This window comes from Carassius carassius, chromosome 7 (assembly GCF_963082965.1).
Source record: "Carassius carassius chromosome 7, fCarCar2.1, whole genome shotgun sequence".
In the NCBI taxonomy this organism is placed as follows: domain Eukaryota; kingdom Metazoa; phylum Chordata; class Actinopteri; order Cypriniformes; family Cyprinidae; genus Carassius; species Carassius carassius.
Genome location: NC_081761.1, coordinates 11,247,610 through 11,274,093, shown reverse-complemented (window position 1 = coordinate 11,274,093; position 26,484 = coordinate 11,247,610). Strand labels below are relative to the sequence as shown.

The 26,484-nt window shown below is 37.1% G+C and overlaps 3 protein-coding genes and 2 pseudogenes across 4 annotated transcripts in view; 3 read left to right on the top strand and 2 right to left on the bottom strand.

The window, feature by feature from the left end:
- The first annotated feature begins 764 nt into the window (after positions 1-764).
- Positions 765-5,213, top strand: LOC132143273 (ufm1-specific protease 2-like; annotated as a pseudogene).
- On the bottom strand, positions 5,044-9,477 carry LOC132143525 (ankyrin repeat domain-containing protein 37-like; annotated as a pseudogene).
- Positions 9,478-11,123: 1,646 nt separating this feature from the next.
- On the top strand, positions 11,124-19,933 carry LOC132143524 (cilia- and flagella-associated protein 97-like). Of its 2 annotated transcripts, XM_059553812.1 has the most exons (6): positions 11,124-11,345; positions 11,759-11,801; positions 12,111-13,071; positions 13,147-13,436; positions 19,235-19,382; positions 19,746-19,933. In XM_059553812.1, exons 3-6 carry the CDS (start codon positions 12,138-12,140, stop codon positions 19,835-19,837), a joined length of 1,464 nt encoding a protein of 487 aa, XP_059409795.1. In that variant the 5' UTR covers positions 11,124-11,345; positions 11,759-11,801; positions 12,111-12,137; the 3' UTR covers positions 19,838-19,933. The 2 variants fall into 2 exon arrangements, with proteins under 2 accessions (XP_059409795.1, XP_059409794.1); XM_059553811.1 differs by lacking the exon at positions 11,759-11,801.
- Positions 19,934-21,542: 1,609 nt separating this feature from the next.
- Positions 21,543-23,919, bottom strand: LOC132143523 (ADP/ATP translocase 1). Its single transcript, XM_059553810.1, has 4 exons — positions 23,732-23,919; positions 22,457-22,943; positions 22,227-22,367; positions 21,543-22,129 (listed from the first exon to the last, which is right to left on the bottom strand). Exons 1-4 carry the CDS (start codon positions 23,840-23,842, stop codon positions 21,972-21,974), a joined length of 897 nt encoding a protein of 298 aa, XP_059409793.1. The 5' UTR covers positions 23,843-23,919; the 3' UTR covers positions 21,543-21,971.
- A 1,149-nt stretch (positions 23,920-25,068) lies between these two features.
- Positions 25,069-26,484, top strand: part of LOC132143040 (EF-hand calcium-binding domain-containing protein 6-like) — a 32,953-nt gene continuing 31,537 nt past the window's right edge. Inside the window, exon 1 of the mRNA XM_059553203.1 lies at positions 25,069-25,566. Coding sequence (XP_059409186.1) covers positions 25,248-25,566 — 319 coding nt within the window. The 5' untranslated portion in view covers positions 25,069-25,247. The remainder of the gene's footprint in view (positions 25,567-26,484) is intronic.

Genomic DNA, 26,484 nt, shown 5'->3' with positions numbered 1-26,484 from the left:
TTTCAGATGTCATTACACATGTGCATTACCCTGCTCCATTCACTCCAGGATTGATGTTATTGAAGGAATTAATTATATGGTGTTCTTATATCGTCTGTGTGCTAATAATCTTGTCAAAACATGCCATTTGCAGAGCTGTGGAGATTTTGGAGACCACAACACACAGAAATTTCCAAGTAAAGACTAAATCCGTCATGTTGTCATGCATTTTGAAGCACTAACAGACCACAAATACACATACCTCTGTGTTAAGAGCGGCAACCATCCAGCAGTTGTTGTGATGGCTCTTCACAAAAAGTTGACATTTAGTATGCCTGGTTGGTCATATCAAAATTAGTTACTTAATAATATAAAAAATACATGGTCTTTGTTTCATTGAGAATTCTTATTCCAGTGAGTGACATTCCTGCTCCACCACATGAGTATGATGGTTGAGTCAATATGAAAGCCTTTATTGCATCCGTGACTGCTGAAATAGTTTGACAGCGCCTCTTGGGCAGAAAGGAATTATTTTGTTTATGTTAGAGTTAGACATATGTTGCATCATACATAGCTAAAATTACACTTATTTTACAATAATTGCATTATACTAAATTTAGCAAAGGAATGTATTAACCAAATGTATATATTTAGAAGGTTTCACTGTTTTACTTAATGATAATGTAAATTTTTTCAGGTGCCTGTCAAAATCCTTTTTTGTGTCACCATCATACAACTACTGGACTCCCAACACCAGAAAAGATACCGTTTGTTAAAGACTGAGTATGCCAAGATGCACGCCCCAAGACCAGCTACTGAAGAAGCTGAACTTGAAGTTACTGAAGAGAGGCTAGAAGATGTGCTTACCAATCTTAAGGATGTCTTGTTGTTTTGCTTTTACACAAACAAATAAATCTTTTGTATAATTTTTTATTCCAACCTTGTATGTGCAGGTTGATTTGCTGCGGCGCCTTTGCAAGCAGTATGGTCTAGACCAGGGTTATTCAAATCTTGCCCTGGAGGGCCAGTGCACTGCAGAGTTTAGCTCCAACCCTGATCAAACCCACCTACCTGTGATTTTTTTTTAATGATCCCAAAGTGCACTGGCCCTCCAGGGCAATATTTAAATAACCCTGGTCTAGATCCATCAGGTTCCAAAATGGATCTTGTAAGACTACGACAGGAGATGAGAAACAGGTCTTCTTATGTCAAGGCCTTCTAGAAGGCCTTCTGGAGGGCTTTTGAGTGGCCATTTGATGTCACCCAGTTGAGAGGCTTGAATTTATTACAGTAATTAGTTGAGTCTTTCAGTTTGCAAGGTTTGTTTTGTTTTGTTTTGTTTTTTTATATTATAGTAGTTAAACACTTCGAACAAAATAATTACATCTGCTTAGTATCAATGAAAAATAAAGTGCTTGCTGGATTCCTGAAGAAAAGCAAACAATTGTAAAACAATAAAATAAATAGATGTTGAAAATTTTCAGAACCTTTCCGCTTGGATTTCACCCAGATGATGCCACACTTCAGCTTACATTACATTACAGATTATTTCATTACATTACATGCTAACATTAGGTGAGTGCCCTTATGCTAGTATTTCCTTTAAATTTTAAATTTATAAATGAAAACTGCTATAGCGGTCAAGATATAAACTCAAAACTAAAACAAACAATCAAGAAATAACATCAGACAAAATATTGTGATACTCGCGTGAATCGATAATTTCTTACACCCCTATGTCTTACTAGGCACACCTGAAACCTCCAGTCATGTGTGTTGAGGCAAGTGGGAGGTAAACTCTATAGGACACCGGCCCTCCAGGACCGATTTTTGACACTCCTGGTTTAGCGTCAGTAAGAATAATAATAAACAGACAAAATATATATATATATATATATATATATATATATATATATATAAAGAGAGCGAGAGATTATTTTAATAATAATAAAGTAATAACATTTTTGTACTCACTGTTCATCAAAGAACCCTGGAAAAATATAATACACTTTTCACAAAAATATTAAACAGCACAACTGTTTTCAACTTTAATAATAATAGTAATAATCTGTTTCTTGATCACCAAAACACCATATTGGTATGATTTCTGAAGGATCTTGTGACACTGAAGACTGAAGTCATGGCTGCTGAAAATTCAGCTTTGTCATCACTGGAATAAAATAAATTCTAAACTTTCCTAGAAAAATAAAACATTTACTTTAAATTGTAATAAAGTTTCACTTTATTACTGTTTTACCAGTATTTTTGTTCAAATAAATGCAGCCTTGGTGAGCATAAGAGGCCTGGACCCATCTATTCAAAAAATAAACTTACTGACCACAGAATTTTGGACAATATCTCAATCTTAAGAATTGCTATTTATTATTGACTCAAATGAGTGCTCTCTAAACCAGGTACCTTCCATTGTGTATAGGACACAGGAGGTTTGAGTTGCCAAGTGACAGGCCGTACTTGAGACGTGTCAATGCCTTTCATTTCCCTGACGCAGCCTATAAATATATATATATATATATATATATATATATATATATATATATACAGTACAGACCAAAAGTTTGGACACACCTTCTCATTCAAAGAGTTTTCTTTATTTTCATGATATTGAAAATTGTAGATTCACACTGAAGGCATCAAAACTATGAATTAACACATGTGGAATTATATATGGAATTATATACATAACAAAAAAGTGTGAAACAACTGAAAATATGTCATATTCTAGGTTCTTCAAAGTAGCCACCTTTTGCTTTGATAACTGCTTTGCACACTCTTGGCATTCTCTTGATGAGCTTCAAGAGGTAGTCACCTGAAATGGTCTTCCAACAGTCTTGAAGGAGTTCCCCGAGAGATGCTTAGCACTTGTTGTCCCTTTTGCCTTCTGTCTGCGGTCCAGCTCACCCCTAAACCATCTGAATTGGGTTCAGGCCCGGTGACTGTGGAGGCCAGGTCATCTGGCGCAGCACCCCATCACTCTCCTTCTTGGTCAAATAGCCCTTGATGCCTTCAGTGTGACTCTACAATTTTCATAGTCATGAAAATAAAGAAAACTCTTTGAATGAGAAGGTGTGTCCAAACTTTTGGTCTGTATTGTATATATATATTATCTTTTCAACACAAAAGGATAATATAAAAAAAAAGTTCACACTGCTCTTTTTTTTTTTTTTTTTTTTACAGAGACAGTCCAAGCTACAAAAAATACGCCAGTATACATAATATTCCATACAACTTTTGTTAAATTATGGTCAAAAACTTTTGAAGTGAAATGATAGTTTTAAATGAGAAACGGATCAGATCTTCCCAATGGCACATTTGGCTTGTTAACTTAAAGATTGGCATAACTGATGATAAATGGCAAAGAAAATTGCATGGGTGGTGAGCAAATGATGGCAACATTTCATTTCATTTATTGGTGAACAACCCATTTTAAAGGTGGTTTAATATGTTCATCAGCACTTTTTAAAGAGCAAAATCTATTGATGTCAGAAGTAAAGTTTAACCATTAACACTCTTGTTTTTGTCTTGTTTTTTTCTCTCTGTAGCTGTATCTGGTGCAGGGAGTGTACAGTTATCATCACTACATGCAGGATTGTGTGGATGATGATGGCTGGGGATGTGCATATAGTTCCCTTCAGACAGCTGTGCCCACACACACAATCCAGCAAGTACAGAAAATTGTCACACAGTGGAATTTGCTTTCTTTTTATATGTATTTAAGAGGAACATTTGTTGCTTTTTCAGGCTCTTGTGGATGATGGGGATAAAGAGCCATGATTTGTGGGTTCACGACACGTCAGTGGATTGGCTCCATCAAAGTTCACACTGTCCTTTATCAGCTGCTGGGGGTCACTTCAAAGATCATGCTTGTCAGGTATATCGAGTGTTTAATGTGTTTGCTTATTATGTTCATTTGTTTAGGTTGGTAATAATGTTTTCCTCTTGGATGGTAAAAACATTCTTCTGGAATAGATTCAGAAAAAACTGGCCACTTTTTCTTCCATATACCACTGCAAGAGGCTATGTATTTTGGTTAAAGGCTGGAATACAATTTTTTTATTTTATCATAATAAATTTGAATACATAGTATCATAACAAAGGATCACACAGTTCCAGGCACAAAAATATGTGGTCTAAAATGAACTCAGAATATGAAAAGTATTTGATATCCTTGGCTGGATGCCCTAAACTGGGAATCTGTGAAATCTGTCAACTGGGACAAATTTGCTACAAGTCAGATTGTGTAGCACTGACTCCTCTAGACTATAAATCAGGGCAAAAATCTAGGCAAGCCCTGTAGGGTATTCCAGCTTTAAGTTTAATTAAAGCTGATGCATGCCTGTGCTAAAATAGATTCACAATAAAAGTTTCTGAATGGTTTCAATTATAAAAATGATTGTCTTTCTGTTAGGGATCAGGGATCCGAGCTGGCAACCAAGGGCTGAAGGAACTCTGGTCTTAATTTTTTTGTTGTTGTTGCTATTTTTAGATTTGAAAAATAAAGCCAATATTATTCTCGCCAGGTGGTGGAGTACTTGCGCACACTATTCTAGGCGTAGCATGGAGTGAGAACACTGGACAAATACGCTTTCTTATCTTGGACCCTCACTTTACTGCTGGAGAGGAACCGCAGACCATAACTGACAAAGTACAGTACCTTTGACAACACTACACTAGTGAGACCTTTTCATTTGAATTAAAAATAAACAAACATAGAATGGTTCTATTCTGTCTTAATAATAACAATCTATTTTGATAATAACAACAATATTTTATTTCATTATATCCAGACACACATGGGATTTAAACTGTAACATATGGTTTAAAACATCACTAACTTCATAATTAACAACTCATTCACTGATGTGATATTTTTCAGGGCTGGTGTGGATGGAAGGGGCCAGAGTTCTGGGATCAAAATGCTTATTACAACCTCTGCCTTCCCCAGAGACCCAAGACCATCTGAGTCACGTGCATGACACTTATCCACTTTTATTGATACACAAAAAGTATGATTTCAATTATCATATCAAGGAGTGCAAACCGACATGTCACAAAAGAGTGATTTATTACTCATTGTCCTTAAACTGTTTTAAATGTCTATGCCTATTTTAACAGCCATTCTCAGTCACGCTAAAGGTTACTTTCATTTCAGAAACATCACGTTTGATTTTCAGTCAAGCTGCAAACGGATGATATTAATGACAACATATCCTCAAGACTTTTACCAGTTCATCATACATTAAATTCACAAGATATACCATTTACATAAGATAAGAACGAAAAAAGAAAAGAAAGAAAAAAAAGAAACAGCAGCTAAAATATCTTCCTAAAACGGCAAATGTTTTCTTATTCATTGATTATTGCAAAATCTCTGACTTTTCTCAGAGACCTTTGGGGAGACTAGAACCTCTGCTTAACTAATCTTGCCTTATTTAGAAAGTCTTGATTAGCCAAGCTTGGCAGGAAGTCAGCTCTCTTCTCTTTTGCTCATTGCATTCACATATATATACAGCGTCATAAAACTCTGAAAGTATTTCAGTGCCATCAGGGTTTTTATGTGATTGGTTCACAACACACTTGATCCAAGTTAAATTTTAAGTTAAAATTCTCTCCCTTTTCCTTGATTCCTTTCTGCTCTATGTTGGCAGGTAAATGTATGGAGCGTGGCTCCGAACTGTTCTGGAGTACTAGTGTCAGTCATTACTATTGTACTTAAGACTCCAAATCACTGAACCCAGAACAGTGTCAATTTATCTTGACTGTTGAGGCTCCATACCAAATGTCCACATACTGATACTTTTGTTTACCATTCACACCAGTAATGGTTTAACATTCTATATGTTACTTCAAATTCTCTCTCTCTGAGAATATTCATCACCAGTCCCGTGCTTTCTTTCCGTCTTGAGCACTGGAGCATTCACGGCCTCTCTTCTGTCCTGCAAGAGTGCTGCTCAGTATGTGCTGTTCACAGAAGGATGATGAAGCGTTCTTTAAGGCTCGTGTTCTGCGATGCATGTTCAAAAACCTCCCGCACTCCTCAAACCCACAAGACCATGCAATATCTTCGGCTGTCTGTCCACCGTTGTTGCAAATGCTGAGTGGAAAATTGAATAGTTAATTAGAGAAGTGTTTCTCTTCATAAGATGGTTATAGTTGTTGAGGATGATGTTTGCTTTAACAATTCCTGTTATGGCATTCCTGTTATGTTTGAGCTCTTTTGAAAATTAATATGCCTATGTCTAATCTCAAGAATTGTATTAACTGTGCCTTTTGATTGATTATATAAACATTGATAATAACATTAACAAAGATAGGCATTTTTCAGTAAAGAAATTGGAACGTTTTAATAATTAATCTAAAGAACCTTTTTTCCAGTGTAAATGTGAATGAAAGGGTTCCATGGATGGCATCTTTCTGGAATCATTGATGCCAAAAAATAACCTTTTATTTCTAAGAGCGTGGTGTCAGCTGGTTTAGATATTAAAAGTAAGATTCTTTTTTCTTTTGAAGGAAATTTATGCTTTTATTCAACAAATGTGGCAGTAAAGACTGTCACACAAAATAGGCTAAATAGAAAGTCAAAGAATCTGAAAATGTATTATGGTTTCCCTAAAATTTTAAGCAGCACAACTGTTTTCAACACTGTTTGTAATCATAAATATAATCTATTTCACAGCCTTGGTGAGCATAAGAGACTACAGTCATGGCCAAAAGTTTTGAGAATTACATAAATATTGGAAATTATTAGGTTGCTGCTTAAGTTTTTATAATAGCAATATGCATATACTCCAGAATGTTATGAAGAGTGATCAGATGAATTGCATAGTCCTTCTTTGCCATGAAAATTAACTTAATCCCAAAAAAACCTTTCCACGGCATTTCATTGCTGTCATTAAAGGACCTGCTGAGATCATTTCAGTAATCGTCTTGTTAACTCAGGTGAGAATGTTGACGAGCACAAGGCTGGAGATCATTATGTCAGGCTGATTGGGTTAGAATGGCAGACTTGACATGTTAAAAGGAGGGTGATGCTTGAAATCATTGTTCTTCCATTGTTAACCATGGTGACCTGCAAAGAAACGCGTGCAGCCATCATTGCGTTGCATAAAAATGGCTTCACAGGCAACGATATTGTGGCTACTAAGATTGCACCTAAATCAACAATTTATAGGATCATCAAGAACTTCAAGGAAAGAGGTTCAATTCTTGTAAAGAAGGCTTCAGGGCGTCCAAGAAAGTCCAGCAAGCGCCAGGATCGTCTCCTAAAGAGGATTCAGCTGAGGGATCGGAGTGCCACCAGTGCAGAGCTTGCTCAGGAATGGCAGCAGGCAGGTGTGAGCGCATCTACACGCACAGTGAGGCCAAGACTTTTGGAAGATGGCCTGGTGTCAAGAAGGGCAGCAAAGAAGCCACTTCTTTCCAAAAAAAAACATCAGGGACAGATTGATCTTCTGCAGAAAGTATAGTGAATGGACTGCTGAGGACTGGGGCAAAGTCATATTCTCCGATGAAGCCCCTTTCCGATTGTTTGGGGCATCTGGAAAAAAGCTTGTCCGTAGAAGAAAAGGTGAGTGCTACCATCAGTCCTGTGTCATGCCAACAGTAAAGCATCATGACACCATTCATGTGTGGGGTTGCTTCTCATCCAAGGGAGTGGGCTCGCTCACAATTCTGCCCAAAAACACAGCCATGAATAAAGAATGGTACCAAAACACCCTCCAACAGCAACCTCTTCCAACAATCCAACAACAGTTTGGTGAAGAACAATGCATTTTCCAGCACGATGGAGCACCGTGCCATAAGGCAAAAGTGATAACTAAGTGGCTCGGGGACCAGAATGTTGAAATTTTGGGTCCATGGCCTGGAAACTCCCCAGATCTTAATCCCATTGAGAACTTGTGGTCAATCCTCAAGAGGCGGGTGGACAAACAAAAACCCACTAATTCTGACAAACTCCAAGAAGTATTTATGAAAGAATGGGTTGCTATCAGTCAGGATTTGGTCCAGAAGTTGATAGAGAGCATGCCCAGTCGAATTGCAGAGGTCCTGAAAAAGAAGGGCCAACACTGCAAATACTGACTCTTTGCATAAATGTCATGTAATTGTCGATAAAAGCCTTTGAAACGTATGAAGTGCTTGTAATTATATTTCAGTACATCACAGAAACAACTGAAACAAAGATCTAAAAGCAGTTTAGCAGCAAACTTTTTGAAAACTAATATTTATGTAATTCTCAAAACTTTTGGCCACGACTGTACTTTCAAAAACAATAGAAAAATCTTAATGACCCTAAAACTATGAATGGTAGTGTAAATAAAAATAATATTTTCTAATCATACAACATATTTTAATGTCTTTTGATTTTACATTTTGATAGTTTTTACAATAAAAAATTTATACATGAAATTAAAATATATATTATTATTGTAATTTATAAGATTGTATGAATGTTTTAAAGTGAGACAAACCACCAAGTGTGTGTGTGTGTGTGTGTGTGTGTGTGTGTGTGTGTGTGTGTGATATAATACCAAAAAGTGATATTGAACATATGAAAATCTTTAAAAGGATAACCAAAGAAAACAATATTCTTAAGGGGAGAAAATATATAATTATTATTTCAATGTGAACTCTTATGTTTACGAACATGTGGCAGGCTACTGTGACGAAAGACGATAAAATATGATTTCCAACCAAGTAAGATTATAACATGATTGGGACAATAAATGTACATGTAGCCTACTTCATACCAAGTATGGCATTATACTTTTGGTTTCTAAATATGCAAATATTGTGAATATTTAGCATTTTCTCTCTATCAAACAAATGCTTGAAACAGGAAATATGAAACGATACACTTACTCAAAATGTGCATCACTTGCCATCAGCACACTGATGGACTCCAAGATGCCCGCTCTGGCTGCTTTATGCATCGGTGTCTCTCCACTCGCGTCCTTAAGAAAGTCACAAAAAGTTGAAACAGGAAATGCAACAGCCAAAGCAAGCAGAAAGCCTGCCCTCCGTATGCCAGGAGATGAGCAGGAGACAGTCCGGGACCATTCAAACCTCCATTCACCGCGAACCCGCTTTCAAAAAGGTTACTCGTGCAGTCCAGCTGAACGGATGTGTAATGAAACAGAAACAACATTTGAACCTTAAGATTTACCGTTTTCTAATAAAAGATTTAAAGCGCGTTCGAGTTTTAATAATTTACAAATATCATTTTTATTATTTTTAAATGCTTGAAACAGGATTTTCTTTTTCTACTTAGACATGATGTTTTCTTTTCATGCACATAATAGTATCAATTCATTAATTGACTCACCGACTCTGTCTCAAGCAAAAACATGATGTCCGATAATTTCACAAATAATATTCCGTATAAAAGTTTAACTGGGCGTGAGACACAGTCGCTTCGCTGCTGATCAGAAGTGTTCTGCAATCAAACAAGCACACAGACCCATGAAGTACAATGAAAAAGCAGAAGTAATGCTGTTTAGAACACGTGGTTCTTTGTTACCGACCAATCATGATCGAGAATGGGCGGTCATTATAACGTGACTCTATCAATCCTCCAACAGCTCGCGGACAAACTGTGCAGTTCCACACTTACGCAGTTTGTTCATCTGAGATACTCTGCTGAAAAAAACTGTTAACATTATGGTCTTCCGAAAATTGTACCTGTCTTATTTGAGAAAGAAATCGAACTGGTATTTTGAAGTTGAAATGAGTTGGTCAAAGACAAATTACACTGTTTTTGTTGGACTGTGTTGTTGTTGTTGTTGTTTCTTCCTTCATGCTTATGAGTTTATGGTTATTTTGCATCTACTGACTTCTCAAATTATGTTAACACTCTTTTATTTGCTGCAGAATTATCTGTCACAAATTACGTTAAACAAAACTGAAAAGGTGAATTTATGTTAATACATATAAAGCGTTGTTGCACAGCTCTACACTGTCCTTTACTTGGTCATGTACAAGTGCAAATAGCCTATTATACGTTTTTTTTTAGAAGCAGAGGGTGGCATCTGAATATGGTTGGTGGATTTGCAAGTCTTGCCTTTGCCAGGTGTGAGGATGATGGATCTGCCATGCCACTTGTGTTCTGCACGCCCACAATCTAGCAGAATGCCAGCCTTTAAGAAAGAGTTGGCAGCAGCATCAGTAAACATGTACAGTTGTCACACAGCCTACTGTACCAGGCTATAACAGCCTATAACAGACACAGTTAATGCTTGTTTAACAGCTTGAGTGATATTACAAAGATTAAAAAATGCAGCTCACCTGGATAGAGATGGTTGATATGTCACTGACATAAATAAATGAATGCATGATGCATCACATGCAATTTAGTCCAACACATTATTTAGACAATAAAAAATTAGACATAAAAGATATAAATTGACTTGCATTTACCAGCATTTAAACATCCTTAACATATCTTTTCTTTTTAATGTATTGATATGAATGTAATAATGTTGTTAAGGCATTTGTTATTCATTCATTCATGGGACATGTATGGCAAGGGTTTTTAAATGGGTCATCAGCCATTACTCCACTCTTCAGTGTCACATCAATGTTGGAAACAGTTGTGCCTCTTAATGATTATTTTTATTATTATTATCATTATTATTATTGGAACTTGTGATAAGCTTATTTTTTTTTATAAATATAAATAATATAAATTGACAAAATATAAATTAAAATAGAAATATTTTCTAATTTAAGTCTTCACCATCAACTTTTATCAATTTAACAGATCCTTGTTGAATAAAAGTATTAATTTCTTTCTCGTAAATGAATGAAAATAATTAGCTTACACAACTCAAACTTTAGAACAGTGAACTTTCAATTCATCAAAGAATCCCGAAAAAAGAAAAAGAGAGAGAGAGAGAGAATCTGAAAAAATGAATCGACACAACTGTTTTCAACTTTTATTCAACATTATATGGGAGTGGATCATGTATAAAAACAGGAGTGGATGCATTACACATGGCAAATCAACTGTATAATATCCCAGCTTCGTTAGTTGTAAGAAACAAAATACCAGTGCAAAATAAAACAAATAAAGTGAAAATAAACACAGCAGACTGCACTGTCTTTGCGGCGCGAACTCTTTGAGAAAATGACGTCACCTAGTTACAGTAGCTAACGAACCCACACACACTCTTCTGTGCCTACTTGAGGTGGACAACTGAAACAGCCTGTTTTAGCTCTTATCTTCAAACAACATCTTTCTAGACAGCATTTCAAGATATACAGGGAAATAAAATGAAGACGTTAGCTTTGTGTTTTGGAGATTTAGTTTGACAGTGTCGCGGTCGCGCATGTTTTGATGTGAATTTCAGAAGGTAGGCGCTGCTAACTAACGTTAGCCGTATGACTTGTGCGAGTTTTGCATCTATACACTAAATTTATTGTCTAATTTGTAATTAAATAAAATATGTAACATACATTAAACATAGCAGAGCTTGCCAGTCTGATTCTGGGGCAGCATTGCTAAACAGCTTTTGAAACATGACCCTGTGTGTGTATTGTAAGCATGTTCAGATACACTGCTCTAATCTCTGCTTTATAAATGTAAATTTTGCTTTTTCCCGTTAGCTTAACAGCTATGAAAGATTCTCCAGTGTATTGTTGTTTTTATAAATGCAAGGAAACAACAGAGAGGCACTGATAATCGGTTTAAACATTGTCATTTCTGTTAAATCGGTTACCACTCCCTTAATATTGAGATTACTTTTATTTGTTTGTTTGTTTATAGGATTGTGTTATGTCTGGCCATGTGTGAACCCCCATGACTTCCGGTTGTTTGTGATTTTATTGGACAAGGATTAATGTTTAGAATTAAAAGAAAAGAAAGACATTAGAATAGCTAGAATTTTTTTTTTTAATAAAATTATTTTAAAAGTATAAAAAAAAAATTCTGGGCAGTAGGAACGGCTGTTGAGGAGGTGAATTAAAATAACAAATATAGTGAATCATAGACTTATTATTATTTTATTTTTTTTCACATGCATGAATCATTATCAGAGTTGTTGGTAGTAATTTGGTTTTATTTATTTATTTTTACTGCAACATCTTTTTCTTTTTCCATTCAGGTTCCATTGAATGAGGGAATATTTGGAAGACACGCTCCAGAAATGTACAGCCCCAAAGAGCTAGAGGGAGAAGTTTACCACTCGTTCTTTGACAGTGACTGTGAAGCTAGTGGACTTGCTTCTAATGATGGGCAGCTCAATAAACAGAAGGCCATGGAAAGACGAGATAAGAAAACAGGTGAAGAATCCCATGTTTCAATGGATCAGATAGGAAGTGAAGCTCAAAGTGTAAGGAACAGTAAAGATAAAGCAAAACTGGATGATGATTCAAAGCGGGGCAGCAAGGGGCAAAGTGATGAGACAGCATATGAAAGAGAGCGACGAAGTAGTGATGGATTTTTCAAAGGCTCTTCATCACTCCCAAGTGCCAAAAGTTTAGAGACCGTGAACAATGGGCAATCAGATGAAGGATCTAGTCTGCATTCATACTTATCTGATGAGGAAAGAGAGCTGGATGATGATTTTAAACTGAGTAAACACAATGTTAATGTTAACAGCGATGATGATGGATACCATCGTAGTGACGATGAAAGTGAGGAGGATGTGATATCCCCAGTCACGCGATCAATGAAACATAAGGAAGTGTCCAACGGAACACCTAAAAAATCTGCGGGAAAATTCCACAAGCTGAGCTGTAGCCGTTCATCACAATCTGACCCTGAGTCCTCCCCCAGTAGTGAAGAGAGAAGCTTTTTTCAATCTCAGAAATCACCTGTAAAAGATCAGCGGGTCGGTTCAGTTTACCAGAAAGAACGACAAAAAGAAACGTCAGAATCTGAAGACACAGTTACTGATGTTACCCCTCTCTCGTCACCAAATGTTAGTCCTTCTCAGTTCATTGATGTGTTTCTGCCTTTTGAACTTGTGGCAAAAGATGTTCAACAGGAACAACAGCCCAGTGTTACTGAGAAGAAGGTTTCAAATGATGTTTCAGATGGTCAGGACAGTATAAGTTCAGAAGGAGAGGATGGACCAGGTTTGTGTTGTGAATCGAGATATTTTTTGTTGTTGTTGTGGTTGTTTCTTAAGAGTCTCTTTCTCTCCTTTGCAGCGTTTTTAAATGCAGAGAAACAATTAAACCGAGTACTTATGGTCTCCAGTCCTGGCAGTGTTGGCAGCAGCCGTAAGAACTATTCCTTCAAAAATAAAGAGGTACGGGATATCGATCGGGAGAACCAGCGGCTATTATGTGAACTGTCCCGGTCATCGGCACGTTCACGTAACGACAGGTCTTCCTGCTCGAAAACCAGCAGTCGCAGGAGTAGTGCACCACCCATACGCCTTTATCACAGCACCCTCAACAGACAACGAGAGCAAGAGCGAATTCAGAAGGAAAATCTGGTTAGTCTTTTAAAGTAACAAGAAAATATTCTCTCTCACTCCACCAGAGGGAGATATTCCCCATCTTTTTAGTTATGCAGTGAAGTCCTCTCTAGCATTAGATTAGACTTAAATCACACTTGAGAGCAACTCCTATTTTAAGAGATAAACTTCAATTATTTGTCAGCCTCATTCAAGCAAGAGATTTTATATTTGAGTGTGCTGTTGTTGAGCATATGCATGTAAAAAATATTTTAAAGTATACTTTGTTCAGCAAGGATGCATTCAGTTGATCAAAAGTGACAGTAAAGATATGTCTTACAAAACCACATTTTACAAAGAAGGCTGTTCTTGTGAACTTTCTATTCATTAACGATTTCCACAAAAATATAAAGCAGCATTTTTTTAACTCATAGTTCACTCAAAAATGAAAATTCTTTCATTAGTTTGTCCCTCATCCCATTCCAAACCCGTAAGATTTCAATCCAGGATTTTGAAAGTGAAAAGTGAAAGTGACGTGACATTCAGCCAAGTATGGTGACCCATACTCAGAATTCGTGCTCTGCATTTAACCCATCCGAAGTGCACACACACAGAGCAGTGAACACACACACACACACACACACACCCGGAGCAGTGGGCAGCCATTTATGCTGCAGCGCCCAGGGAGCAGTTGGGGGTTCAGTGCCTTGCTCAAGAGCACCTAAGTCATGGTATTGAGGGTGGAGAGAGCACTGCACATGCCCTCCCCCCACCCACAATTCCTGCCGGCCCGAGACTTGAACTCACAACCCTTCGATTGCGAGTCCAACTCTCTAACCATTAGGCCACGACTTCCCCTTTAAAAAAATAATTTAAATTAAATTAAATTTATGCATTTAGCAGGCGCTTTTATCCAAAGCGACTTACAGTGCATTCAGGCTATCAATTTTTACCTATCATGTGTTCCCGGGGATTCGAAACCCCAACCATGATAGCGCAATGCTCTACCAATTGAGCTACAAAGCTCGCAAATTTTCGTAATTGCTGCAGATTTTGGCCTTAGACGTGTCTCGTGACGTCATCGCAATGCACATTCAGTCAAAGAAAGGTTGTGTCTCAGTTCCAAAAATGGAATGAACAGACATGCGTTCTCATCATGACTGATCTACAAGAACATCTGTAAATCAATCATCTATAAGACGTCTGCTAAAGATCTGGGAAACATCTGCTGTGTACTCTAATAAACGTCTCAGAAGCAGTTTTACATGCATTCTAAATGTCTATACATCTCGCATATGTATATGCAAACATTAAATAGACATCTCAGAGATACATCTGCGATTAGGGTGAGTGCTTTACTGTCAGGTGCTGGTGCTAGCTTCTGTAGAACTTCATGGCACTGGTGCTGGTTTTCCTCAAATGTTAGTCTGGAGACCTTCAGTGTTTCTCAAAGTCATAAAAGTCATAACAGTGTTGTCTGTGGTATATTTTCACTGCAAAACAATAAGAAAGGCCACAAATATTACCACAAATTTTGAAAAAAGCAGCAGCAAAATCAGTCATTTTAGGGCACACAAATCAGAACAACGTAACAAAGTAACAACGCTGAAAGTTCAACGCAAATTTTACAATTCTGGCAGTTTAATTCCTACAAATACAGTTGGTAGGGACTACAATGAGCTACTTCCCAGTTGTTGATATCAAAAACCCAGAAATGTTTAGAAACCCCGCCATGCTGCCCTGCTTTAGAGAAGAGGAAGAGTTGTTGCCACAGCGCCAAAACTATGGGGTGCACCAAAAAAATCTATTCATATATGAATCAGGATTCTGTCTTCTAACGATTTTAATGGATTCACAAGTTTCAGTTTTCTAAAGCAATGTTCTTAATTCTGTTCCTCACGTCGCCCTGATCTGCACACGCTCTACTCTGCATCTCTCTCTCTCTCATTCAGATTATCAGCTCAGCTCCATCAATGAACTGTGTTCCAGTTATATTTTTCCACATAGCTACGAAAACTGTTAAACATCTGAGAAGCACACGGTTACCATGGTAGCGGACAGTACTTTCTGGCAAACACTTCTTACTGTTACAAAATAAACAATCACTTTACAAAAATGCTACAATGCAATCATGTATTGTGCTGAATTACAGTTTTAATCAGGATAAACCGTATATTAGAAGCAAGCATAAGCAGTAGCATATACAAATAACAGTGCATCTAAAAGTATGACAACAAAAAACAAAAAAACATACCATTCTGAAACCTGCTTGCTTGCACAAGTTCTGCACGATCCTCTTAACTAATATTATTTGGATATCATTTGGGGTCAAATTGACAAGTAATATCGAAGACGTCATTGTTTACAGTATAATGCCACTGGTGTGAGGGATGTGACGTTTCTGGACTGTACAAGGTGGTTTAGCAAATCAAAACACACTGGACCAGCCAACCAATCTAAGCCCATTGCGTATTTCTGAGGGAGGGGCTTCATAAAACCAGGAAATCAGAGTGTTCATAGGAGAAGGGACAGAGCATTTTTAATGCTTGTGAAAAATAATTCATTCATTTGTTAAAGTCGTTATTATTGTTTTCTTTGTGCACAAAAAGTATTCTTGTAGCTTCATAAAATTAAGGTTGAACCACTGATGTTACATGGACTATTTTAATGATGTCCTTACTACCTCCTGGGCCTTGAACATGGTAGTTGCACTGCTGTCTATGGAGGGTTGGAAAGCTCTTGGATATAATCAAAAATATCTTAATTTGTGTTCTGAAAATTAGCAAAGTTCTTAAGGGTTTGGAACAACATAAAAGTGAGTAATTAACTACGGAATTATCATTTTTGGCTGAACTAACCCTTTAAAATTAATAATAAGAAATGTTTCTTTCAGCATATTTAAATGATTTCTGAAGGATCATCTGACACTGAAGTCTAATGAAGTCTAATGGCTGCTGAAAATTCAGCTTTTCCCATCACAGGAATTAATTACATTAATTGCATAAATGCAGACTTGATGAGCATAAAATCCTACCACCCCCAGACTTTGAATGGTAGTGTATTTTTGGATTGTTTTTCTACTTTTATTCATTGATGTAATAGTGTTCTGACAGAGTGCTTATTTTAGTATTCTGTGAAAGTGTGTGTGCATGGGGTAGGGGCACTGTCAGCCTCAGCCAGTAAAAGCAGAGAGACAGTTACCACCTGACTGAGACGAGAAGAGACAGGTGGAAGCAGTTTTGCCCACATGCTGGACTTTTTTTTTTTTTTCGGCCATCTTTATAGACCTCACAGTTCCTTAGAGAGTTAGACCCTCCTCTCTGCGAGTTTTTATTAAATAAAATATAGTTAAAACACCCCTTAATCAGTAGAAAAGGGAATATGAGCTGTGACTCAGGCTGCATGTTCCACTATGTCTTGTTAGCATTTTACTGCCTAGCAACTAATGCTGGAACAAAAGACCAAGTACAAGACAGCCACTCTCTTTCTTTAAGAGCAGTGAGCGAGCTGTCCTCTAACTTCACCTTTACTCTATTTCCAGTCCCAGCTCTTTTCATGGGTTTTGCTTACTTGGAAATTTCCAAACGGCTGTTTGTACCGACGTACGGAGGCATGACAGCCTGTGACATTCTGATCCTTGTGCACTGGTTATTTTTATTCTCAATGGCTCACTGTGGCTTTTCAGAGTACATAGTTGTAGGCACACTATTTTCTTGGTTATCCTGTTTGAGGCTAGTTAATATTACTTTATAGATGTCCAAAAGATTTTATTATTTAGGATAAATCACATAATGTCAAGAAAATTTCTGTCATATATCAACCTTTAAAAAGAAAAAGAGAAGTAAAAACGTTTTGCTAAAAGTCTATTAAAGGACCTTTGTGGTATTTTTTGTGACAATTAAGCACGTTTCCAAAATTGTCATCACTGTAATGCAAAAAAGTATTATTGTTATTATTGTTTTATTAATTAATGGTAAAAATTGTATACAGTGTAAAAGTATTCATTAGTAATAATCAAATATTTATAGATTTATGTAAATTTGTGACTTTAAATTATTGCACAATTTAATTGACATGTCATGTCATTGTCTTTTTTATTTAAACCATCATTATACAACAATTAATTTGGCCAAGCTAAATAAAGATGATATTGGCCAGGCTGCTAATAATAATAATTAATTTGTAATAATAATTAATGTTCTAATTCTGTACAGTAGGGAAAATATTTGATCCCCTGCTGATTTTGTAAGTTTGCCCACTTACAAAGAAATGAATTGTCAAGTGTAATTTTTATTGTAGGTTTATTTTAATAGGTAGAGACAGAATATCAACCCAAAAATCCTGAAAAACATACATTATATATAAGTTAGAAATTTATTTGAGTTTCAGTAAGTGAAATAATTATTTGATCCCCTACCAACCAGCAAGAATTCTGGCTCCCACCGACTGGTTATGTCCCCATGTGGATCACAGATTAGTCCTGCCACTATAAGAAGTTACTCCTAATGTAAACTCACTAGTTGTATAAAAGACACCTGTCCACACAATCAGTATCTTCCATTCCAATCCTCCCACCACTATGGGCAAGACCAAAGAGCTGTCAAAGGATGTCAGAGACAAGATTGTCGATCTGCACAAGGCTTGATTGGACTACAAGACACCAGCAAGAAGCTTGGTGAGAAGCAGATAACTGTTGGTTTGATTATTTGGAAGTGGAAGAAATACAAAATAACCATCAATCAGCCTCGGTCTGAAGCTCCGTGCAAGATCTCGCCTCATGGGGTAAGCATGAGAAAGGTGAGGGATCAGCCCCGAACTACTTGGGAGGAGCTTGTTAATGACCTTAAGGCAGTTGGGACCACAGTCACCAAGCAAAACATTGGTAACACACTACGCCGCAATGGACTGAAATCCTGCAGTGCCCGCAAGATCCCCCTGCTCATGAAGGCACATGTACAGGCCAGTTTAAAGTGCCACTGAACATTTAAATGATTCAGAGAAGGCTTGGGAGTCAGATGAGACCAAATTGAGCTTTTTGACTGTGTTTGGAGAGAGAGAAATGCTGACTATGACCTCAAGAACACCATCCCTACAGTCAAGCACTGTGGTGGAAAAGTTTGGGGCTGTTTTTCTGCTAAGGATACAGGACGACTTCACCACATTGAGGGGCAAATGCACTATAAAATCTTTAATGAGAACCTCAAGAACTCAAGAAGAAGCACATTAAGCTCATGGAGGGGCCTAGCCAGTCTCCAGACCTCAATCATAAAATCTGTGGAGGGAGCTGAAATTTCGATTTGACAAGCAACAGCCAATAAACCTTAAAGATTTAGAAAGGATCTGTAAAGCTGAGTGGATCAAAATCCCTCCTGAGATATGTGCAAACCTGGTGACTTACTACAAAAAATGTCTCACCTCTGTGCTTGCCAACAAGGTTTTGTGCACCAAGAACAAAGTCATGTTTTGCTTGGGGATCAAATACTTATTTCACCCACTGAAATGCAAATCAATTTCTAACCCTTGTATAATGTGTTTTTTTGTTTGTTTGGTTTTTTTTTTCTGGGTGTTTTGGTTGATATTCTGTCTCTATCTGTTAAAATACACCTACTATAAAGATTACAGACCCTTTATTTCTTTGTAAGTTAGCAAACTTACAAAATCAACAGGGGATAAAAAATAAATATTTTACCCACTGTATGTTGAATTCAGTTCAGAAAGTGAATTTAATCTGTGATTACTGTATAACACAATGTTTAATAGGAAGTATCCTCAACCAATAATTTTATTGAATCAATTGATTTGTATGTTATTGTATGTGTAAATATGTGTGGTTTCAGGCATTCCTGAAGCGTCTAGAATCTGTGAAGCCCACTCCTGGCATGACCCGAGATGAACAGCTTGCTGATTACCAGCGGCAGTGCCATTACCTGGGAACACACAGTACAGCTATTCCACCAGTCAAACTCAAGTCCAGCAAAACACCTGGTACTTTCTTACACACAACATACACATTTAAACCATAGTTTGTATGAAGCACTTTAAATGAAGAGAGTATGTTCAGTTATCTGCATGTCATTTCTATTACATTATTCCAAATTCAGCTGCATGTTGCAGATATACATTTTTTATCTTTTATACAATATATATAATATATTTGCTAGGTAGGGCTTTATTTACTAATAAACTTGTCTAACTAGTGAAATTTGTGTATTGAACTCAAACTACTTTTGTAATGTCTAAGTGCTTTAACTGAATTTCATGCATTTCATTTTGTTAAACATATTTAATATCGTTAAACTTCAAATTAACAGTACCAGTAACACAACTCTTGTATTTCCATGAATACAGGAAGGACTTCAAGACCTGGCAGTAGTCCTCACAAATCTAGACCGGAAACTGCTAAACTCAACAGTACAACACCACGTCCTGCTTGGTCCTGATCCTCATATTTTTTCCTTCTCTTTCTCTACCCCTAACACTTTCACTTACATGTTCTGTAAGTAGAAAATATGACTGCAGGTCACAACACAAAACCTTTTGGATAAATGTTGCAAAACGTCTTGAGCTCATGGTAATTTCTCCAGATGTGGAGTGATATGAATTAAAATACTTGTAAGAAAATCTACACAGCTCAACAATCTGTTAAATTATTTGAAAGTGTGTGGCTTTTTTATATATGTTATTTTTAGCTTTGGTAGGAGACTTAAGTGAATTCAGTCAATACTGCTCAGGACCATAAAGCGTGACAATCCATTTTCTGAGATATTCACACGCAAACTAGTGCCTATATGTGACAGACAGCAAAAAGACTGTATGTATGTTTAAGAGGTGTATTGTAAAGCCATTGCTGCAGTTATCAGAATAATTAATTACGTGACACGTCTGTCAGAAATGAAGTCTAAGTGAAATAAAGCTTTATTAGTCGTGGTGATTTTCAGTGTTACATTTTTCAGGAGGCAAAGTGATTTGTTTATTGACCCAGCTGTATGACACTTGAATACTTGGCATGCTGATATGAAGTGACACACATGCTCAGACAGTTTCCCCGTCTGTTACAATTAATGTAACAATGCTAGTTATTCACCTGTCACTTCTAAAGTGCTTTAGAAAAGGCTGGTTGACACTTGCTGACAGACTAACAAGCTAATTATGCAAGCACACAGACTGGCATATTAGTAATTTATGAGGAAGCCTCTGTTATGTTGTTTTGCTCACATTGCTGTTACTAGTTACTGTTACTGGCTTTTACTCAGCCTTCACTGTTATAACAGTATAATGACACTTTAATGCAGTTAAAAAGCATTACATATATTTCTTTGCAGATCATTATTTAATGCACATTCAACATTAAGTAATGATTTATTTACTTTTTTTAGTAAATAAAGTAAATTTAGTAAATTTTATTTGTAAGCATATATTAATGTTATAATATAAAATATTTTAATTTATCTAATATAGTGATGTTATACACTATACTGCTTGAGGTTGGTAAGATATTTTAATGTTTCTAATGTAAAAGAGGTTTCTTTGGCTCACCAAGGCTGCATTTATTTGCTAAAAAAGATATATATATATATATATATTATTACAATTTGAGATAGCTAACTAAAAGTAAATTATTATGATGGCAAAGCTGAATTTTTAGTAGCCATTAATCCAGTCTTAAGTGCCATGTGATTTTTGAGAAATCTTTCTAAAATGCTTTTTGGTTCTCAGGTAAAAAACAAATTAATATTGTCAGTGTTAAAAATTGTTGTTCTGATTAATATTTTTGGGAAAACTGAGATACAGGATTCCTTGATGAATAGAAAATTCAAAAGAACAGGATTTATTAGAATTTTTTTTTATAATTTAATGCATCCTTGATTAATAGAAGTATTGATTTCTTTGAAAAAATCTCACTGACCCCAAACCTGAATGGTAGTGTATGTAATGTATATTGTGGAGCCTAATATGACACTGATGAAATTTCAATAGTTATTCATTAATTCTGTTCATGTAAACGTTTGTGAAGGAATTTGAACTAATATGAGTTCATTACCATTACAGAGCTGACACAAAACTTTTGACTTTGTTATATCAAATTTGTCAGATCTGACAGTGAGACGTATAATAATGTCACAGAAAGAAACCACAAGCACCAAGAAGTGTTTTCATCTTTATTCTTATTAAAAGAACACATAAGGTGGAATACACCACAAGAACAGTCAGCTTTCCAGTGTACAGCCACTTCAGTCCGGGAGGAAATGTGTTCAGCTAGCTGCTGAAGAGAGGAGCCACTGTAGAACATTATTGATTGATTCAAATAAATAAATGAGAAAAAAAATTCACTTTCAACCTGACCATACTGAAAGTCATCTAAAACTGAAGGGCAGTATGTAGATTTAAATATATTTACAAGTGTTGGGGTGGAGGCTGCAGTGGCTACCTACGATCACATGATCTCAGTCCACCCCAGGGCCAGTTTGGCTAAGTACACTTACATCTCCCTGGTTGTTAACACTCCACACAATAAAGACACACACAGCTCTCAGGGTTTCCTTTGGTGGGATGGACATGGTGGATGGAGAATGTTTATGTGAACTTCTTGATCTCGTCATACAGGACCAGCACAAAAGCACCACCCATGCCTCTGAGCACGTTAGACCAGGCACCCTTGAAGAAAGCTTTGGTTCCCTCATCCTTGGTGATCTTCTTCCAACAGTCGATTGTGCCCTTGTACATGATGTCAGCTTTTGGGAAAGAAAAGTGTGCGTTAGATTGATCGTCAAGAAGCTTTTATTTTCATACAAAAAAGTTGGTGCTAAACTGCCTGATCCCTTGGCCTACCTCCTTTGCGTCCAGACTGCATCATCATACGACGTCTGACGGTGTCGAAGGGATATGAAATGATACCAGCAGCAGCTGTGACAGTCTGGGCAATCATCCAGCTGATGACAATGTGCGTGTTCTTGGGGTCTGGGAGCATACCTGAGTGACAGAGTTAGGCAATGTCATTGAGGTATATTTGACAAGCAGTTTGTTTTATCCACGTCAGATGTTTTCCATTAGTTGCTTACCTTTAGCTGTATCATAGACACCAAAGTACGCAGCTCTGTAGATAATAATGCCCTGGACAGAAACGTTGAAGCCAAGGTAGAGACCCCTAAGACCATCAGACTTGTAAATCTTGGCAAGGCAGTTCCCAAGACCAGTAAACTCTCTCTCCGCTGCACCTTTGCCGATATCAGCAGCAAGCCTTGTTCTGGCGAAATCGAGAGGGTAGACAAAGCACAGAGAGGTGGCACCGGCAGCACCACCAGAGGCCAGGTTACCAGCAAAGTAACGCCAGAACTGGGTCTTCTGGTTCACTCCTCCAAGGAAGATCGTCTTGTACTTGTCCTTGAAGGCAAAGTTGAGGGCTTGTGTGGGGAAGTATCTGATGACGTTGGCGAGGTTGCCTCTCCAGAAAGACAGGAATCCCTGCTCTTTGGGAATTCTCACTACACAGTCGATGATCCCTTTGTACTGTTTGTCAACTGTGATCTGTTTGCTGGCATGCTGGACCTGTGGAGCATCAGGTGGCACACTTTATATCATTGTGATCACATCATATATGAATTGTGTTAATATGTTGTGGATTTTCGAGATTTTATTTATGGTTATGTGCCAATGCTGCATGATCATCTTGTATGGGAAACGCCAAAAGCTGTCTCTGATTTGAAATAAAAATAGTTTAATTCTTTACACTCAGGGATCCGCTTGACCACGTGCGCGAGCTGCATTTGGCGTCATACCCCACTTGTGCGCGGGGTTTAAGTATTGGGTTGCAGCATCTAGACTATTTTTAACTTTAAACTTACACCAAATATCGCTGCTCTTCACAGTCACGATCTTAGCACACATGATTGGCCTTGATGAACTCTGGCACTGATGGAAAGAGTGACGGAAGTTGTCAAGGTCAAATATTTCAATGTATTATTATCAATAGCAGTAGTATCCACAATTGTTTTGGGAAATGCACTACTTAAATGAAAAATAACATTCATTTAACATTAATTAAACTGACTCTGTGCTGAAATTACACTTTTTGACAGTTTTTAGAAACGCTTTATAAAGCAGCACCATGGACAGCGCCATAAATTGTATATGCATTATCAGTAAAGCTCTTACTTTTGGTTAGTCTACCATGTTTAATTATTCGATTAATTTACTAAAAAAAACAAAAAACTTTTAATGCATGTTCATGGCACCCTCTTTTTAATCTACGCAACTGTGACTCGTGCAAATTTTTTGAGCTATTTAAAATAACTGTGAATAGTTATTCCTTAATTTATCCTGATTTTAAACCGTACCTGCAATAACAGTTTGACTCTTTCAATGGGGGCCACAGCTGTCTTGGAGATGGCAGCGGCCACACCACCGGCCAAGAAATCCTTCAAGAAGCTGATCACCGCGTCAGACATGATGTCCTATCTCCTGAATGACAATCTCACCAACAGTAAGAACCCCAGCGACGTCCCTTCAAATGGACTAGTGCTCGTGTTTGCTCCTAATATATCTGCACTTATTATCGCGAGAGGAGCAGATGATGGATACACGAGAGACCGAACAGAATCTCGAAGCTGAATAAATATCCCGGGTCACAGGCTATAAATCTTACGTAAGTTAGTTAATGTCCCGGGTCATGGAACTAGGGACATTTAAAGGACAAATGTTATTTCTAATAGCCCACAAATGTATTGCCATAAAACTATTCGATTCATTACCGCTGGGACAACGTTTTATAGCTATGTTATAAAATTAAAATAGGCAAAATTTGTAAGCAGTAGTAATTTTACCACAGAGCCTTGTCTACATTGCATTAGATGTTTACAGGAATGCTATTTCAATGAAGTTTTGTGTGTGTGTGTGTGTGTGTGTGTTTGTGATTTTGTGCTGATTCTAAATGCACATAGGCATTGCATTTCATTCAAACTTACTGCCAATTATTAGTTACTGCATTTGATTGGTTCCTGTTGTTTACATGAAAAACTGATCAAGAAACTACTTTGAGAACTAGGCCTATTCCACTTTTCTGAACTCGCCCTACGTATTATAGCATAAGTTTCACTTTGAGGTTAAACGACCTCCACTCGTGTGTCACGTGACAGATTGTCAATAAGACACAAGGAACCCCCCATCCCCCTTCCCCAAACCCCCGTCTGTTAGTTAGGTCTGTTTCCTGGCTACAGTACAGCTGAATTATCCTTGAGGTGTTTTGAATGTAACTAAAAACAAAGCAGGAGACAATTCTTAACAACACAATGGAAGTTTTAATGGGTGCAAGGCTGTAATAACACATCAGCTCAAATTTCAGAACAAAGCCATATAATTATCTTTCTCTCTCCCTTGAAGCTGGAATATTATTAAAAAAAAAATTAATATGCATGGAAAAAAAACGGATTCCAAAACTTACTTGCAAATTTGTTTATTAATGTAGCCTAATAATAGTTAAAATAAGCCTGCTCGTTAGTGCTAACGTTTTCTTTTACGGATTAGGTTAAGGATCAATTACCTACACACACTCACGGATACTCTTGATGGTCTCGCGTACGAACATCACGCGCTTCTAGATTTGCTCGTGCAATCTGCAACCCTAGGCGCGAGCGCTTGCTGTTGCTAAGGGCAACTTGGCTAGTCTACTGTAAAAGAGTAAGCAGACAGTGTCTCTTTTAAAACTATTCAACACTTTTGACATTTAAGGCATTATAAAGCGCCTGAGCTTGATGCGTAATTTATCAAATTAAATCATCTTTCTTAGCGCATAACTCACTTTGGAAAAGCGCTTCTCAGAAGAGTTGTGTTAGGATTTAAAACCCTTCAGTCAGGATGTCCACGGTGGCTTCTGTGCGGCTCCCGGCCATTCAGCACCCTTCATCGAGACTTGGAGATCCAGAGCTCATCTCTCTCCGGGGTTATTCCACAGACTGCGGCAGAGATCAGAGATGCTGGATGCCTCAGAGAGGAGCCAGACCTCAGTCTCCAGGGACAGAAAGCCTGGACTCTGCTTTTCGCAGTGAGAGCAGAAGAAGTGATATCAGTTCCCTGATGGAAAATGGAAAAAGAGGAGGATTAGACATCCCAGAGCTAATCTCCGAGGCAGATGAAATCATCCAAGACCAGGATAAAGCCAGATTACCTGTCTTCCGTGAGTCACTAGCCTGATCGTTGATGGAACTCGTTATAGTACGAAGGCTGATCATAATGTAATGCTAATGATTTGTGAATTTATGGAGGTCTGATGTAATTCAGATTTTCAGCACTAGAAACAGCGCCAGAGGACTGATAAACTGCTGACTGTGAAACATCTATATCACGGCTGCTTTTGACTTTTTACGCAGTTAGAAATCATTTCCGTAAACGATTCTTTTAACTAATTTTGAGGTGAAAATATAGAAATGTACCTAAAGCATTTTCAGCCCTCGGTAGATTGCTGGCAAATTATGAGATTATTTCAGAATTATAAAAAAAAAAAAAAAAAAATACGTTCAGTCTTTAAATTATTTTAGTGTAGTTCATTGAAGAGAGTCAATCAGAAATGTCGGGAAAGATACTTTTATCAATTCGTTTACTGGTATAAAAAATGCTAATTAAATTAAATTAAATGTAAAGTTAGGCCTTCATTTAATTTAATTAATTAAAAATAAACACAGATAAATAGGAAACAAAGATTATTGTAGTAGGCTACGTTTTACAAGAAAATAAATAGCCTACTATTTCAGTCAACAGTAGCTAGTAGCCTGCTTGCCGATTCCTGGACGAAAACTGCTTCTATTAGACTACTTTTTCAGAGTTCAAGAGACTATGAAACCAAAACCGGTTCTTTACTAAAGTTTTACGATTGCTCAGGTTTCGTTCGACGTTTTAGTCCACACGGGGGCGCTGTCTCATCACGGGAATGAACTGTTTGGTGGTCAGTGAAATTTTAAAGATCTTTCTTGCTCAGTCTCAGTTACTTATTGTATAAATACTTATAATTTAAATTTAAAGGACTAGTATCCATTATATCAAAATATATAGTACCAGAAAACGAAGCATAATTTTTATTGTAAATAATATTTGCATT

Coding starts and splice junctions, on each gene's coding strand:
- LOC132143524 (XM_059553811.1), top strand. CDS start 12,138: ATGTACAGCCCCAAAGAGCTAGAGGGAGAAGTTTACCACTCGTTCTTT. Junction 13,437..19,234: donor GAATTCAGAAGGAAAATCTG/GTTAGTCTTTTA, acceptor GTGTGGTTTCAG/GCATTCCTGAAGCGTCTAGA. Junction 19,383..19,745: donor CAAGTCCAGCAAAACACCTG/GTACTTTCTTAC, acceptor CCATGAATACAG/GAAGGACTTCAAGACCTGGC.
- LOC132143523 (XM_059553810.1), bottom strand. CDS start 23,842: ATGTCTGACGCGGTGATCAGCTTCTTGAAGGATTTCTTGGCCGGTGGT. Junction 22,368..22,456: donor TGTCTATGATACAGCTAAAG/GTAAGCAACTAA, acceptor TCTGTCACTCAG/GTATGCTCCCAGACCCCAAG. Junction 22,130..22,226: donor GCAGTCTGGACGCAAAGGAG/GTAGGCCAAGGG, acceptor CTTTCCCAAAAG/CTGACATCATGTACAAGGGC.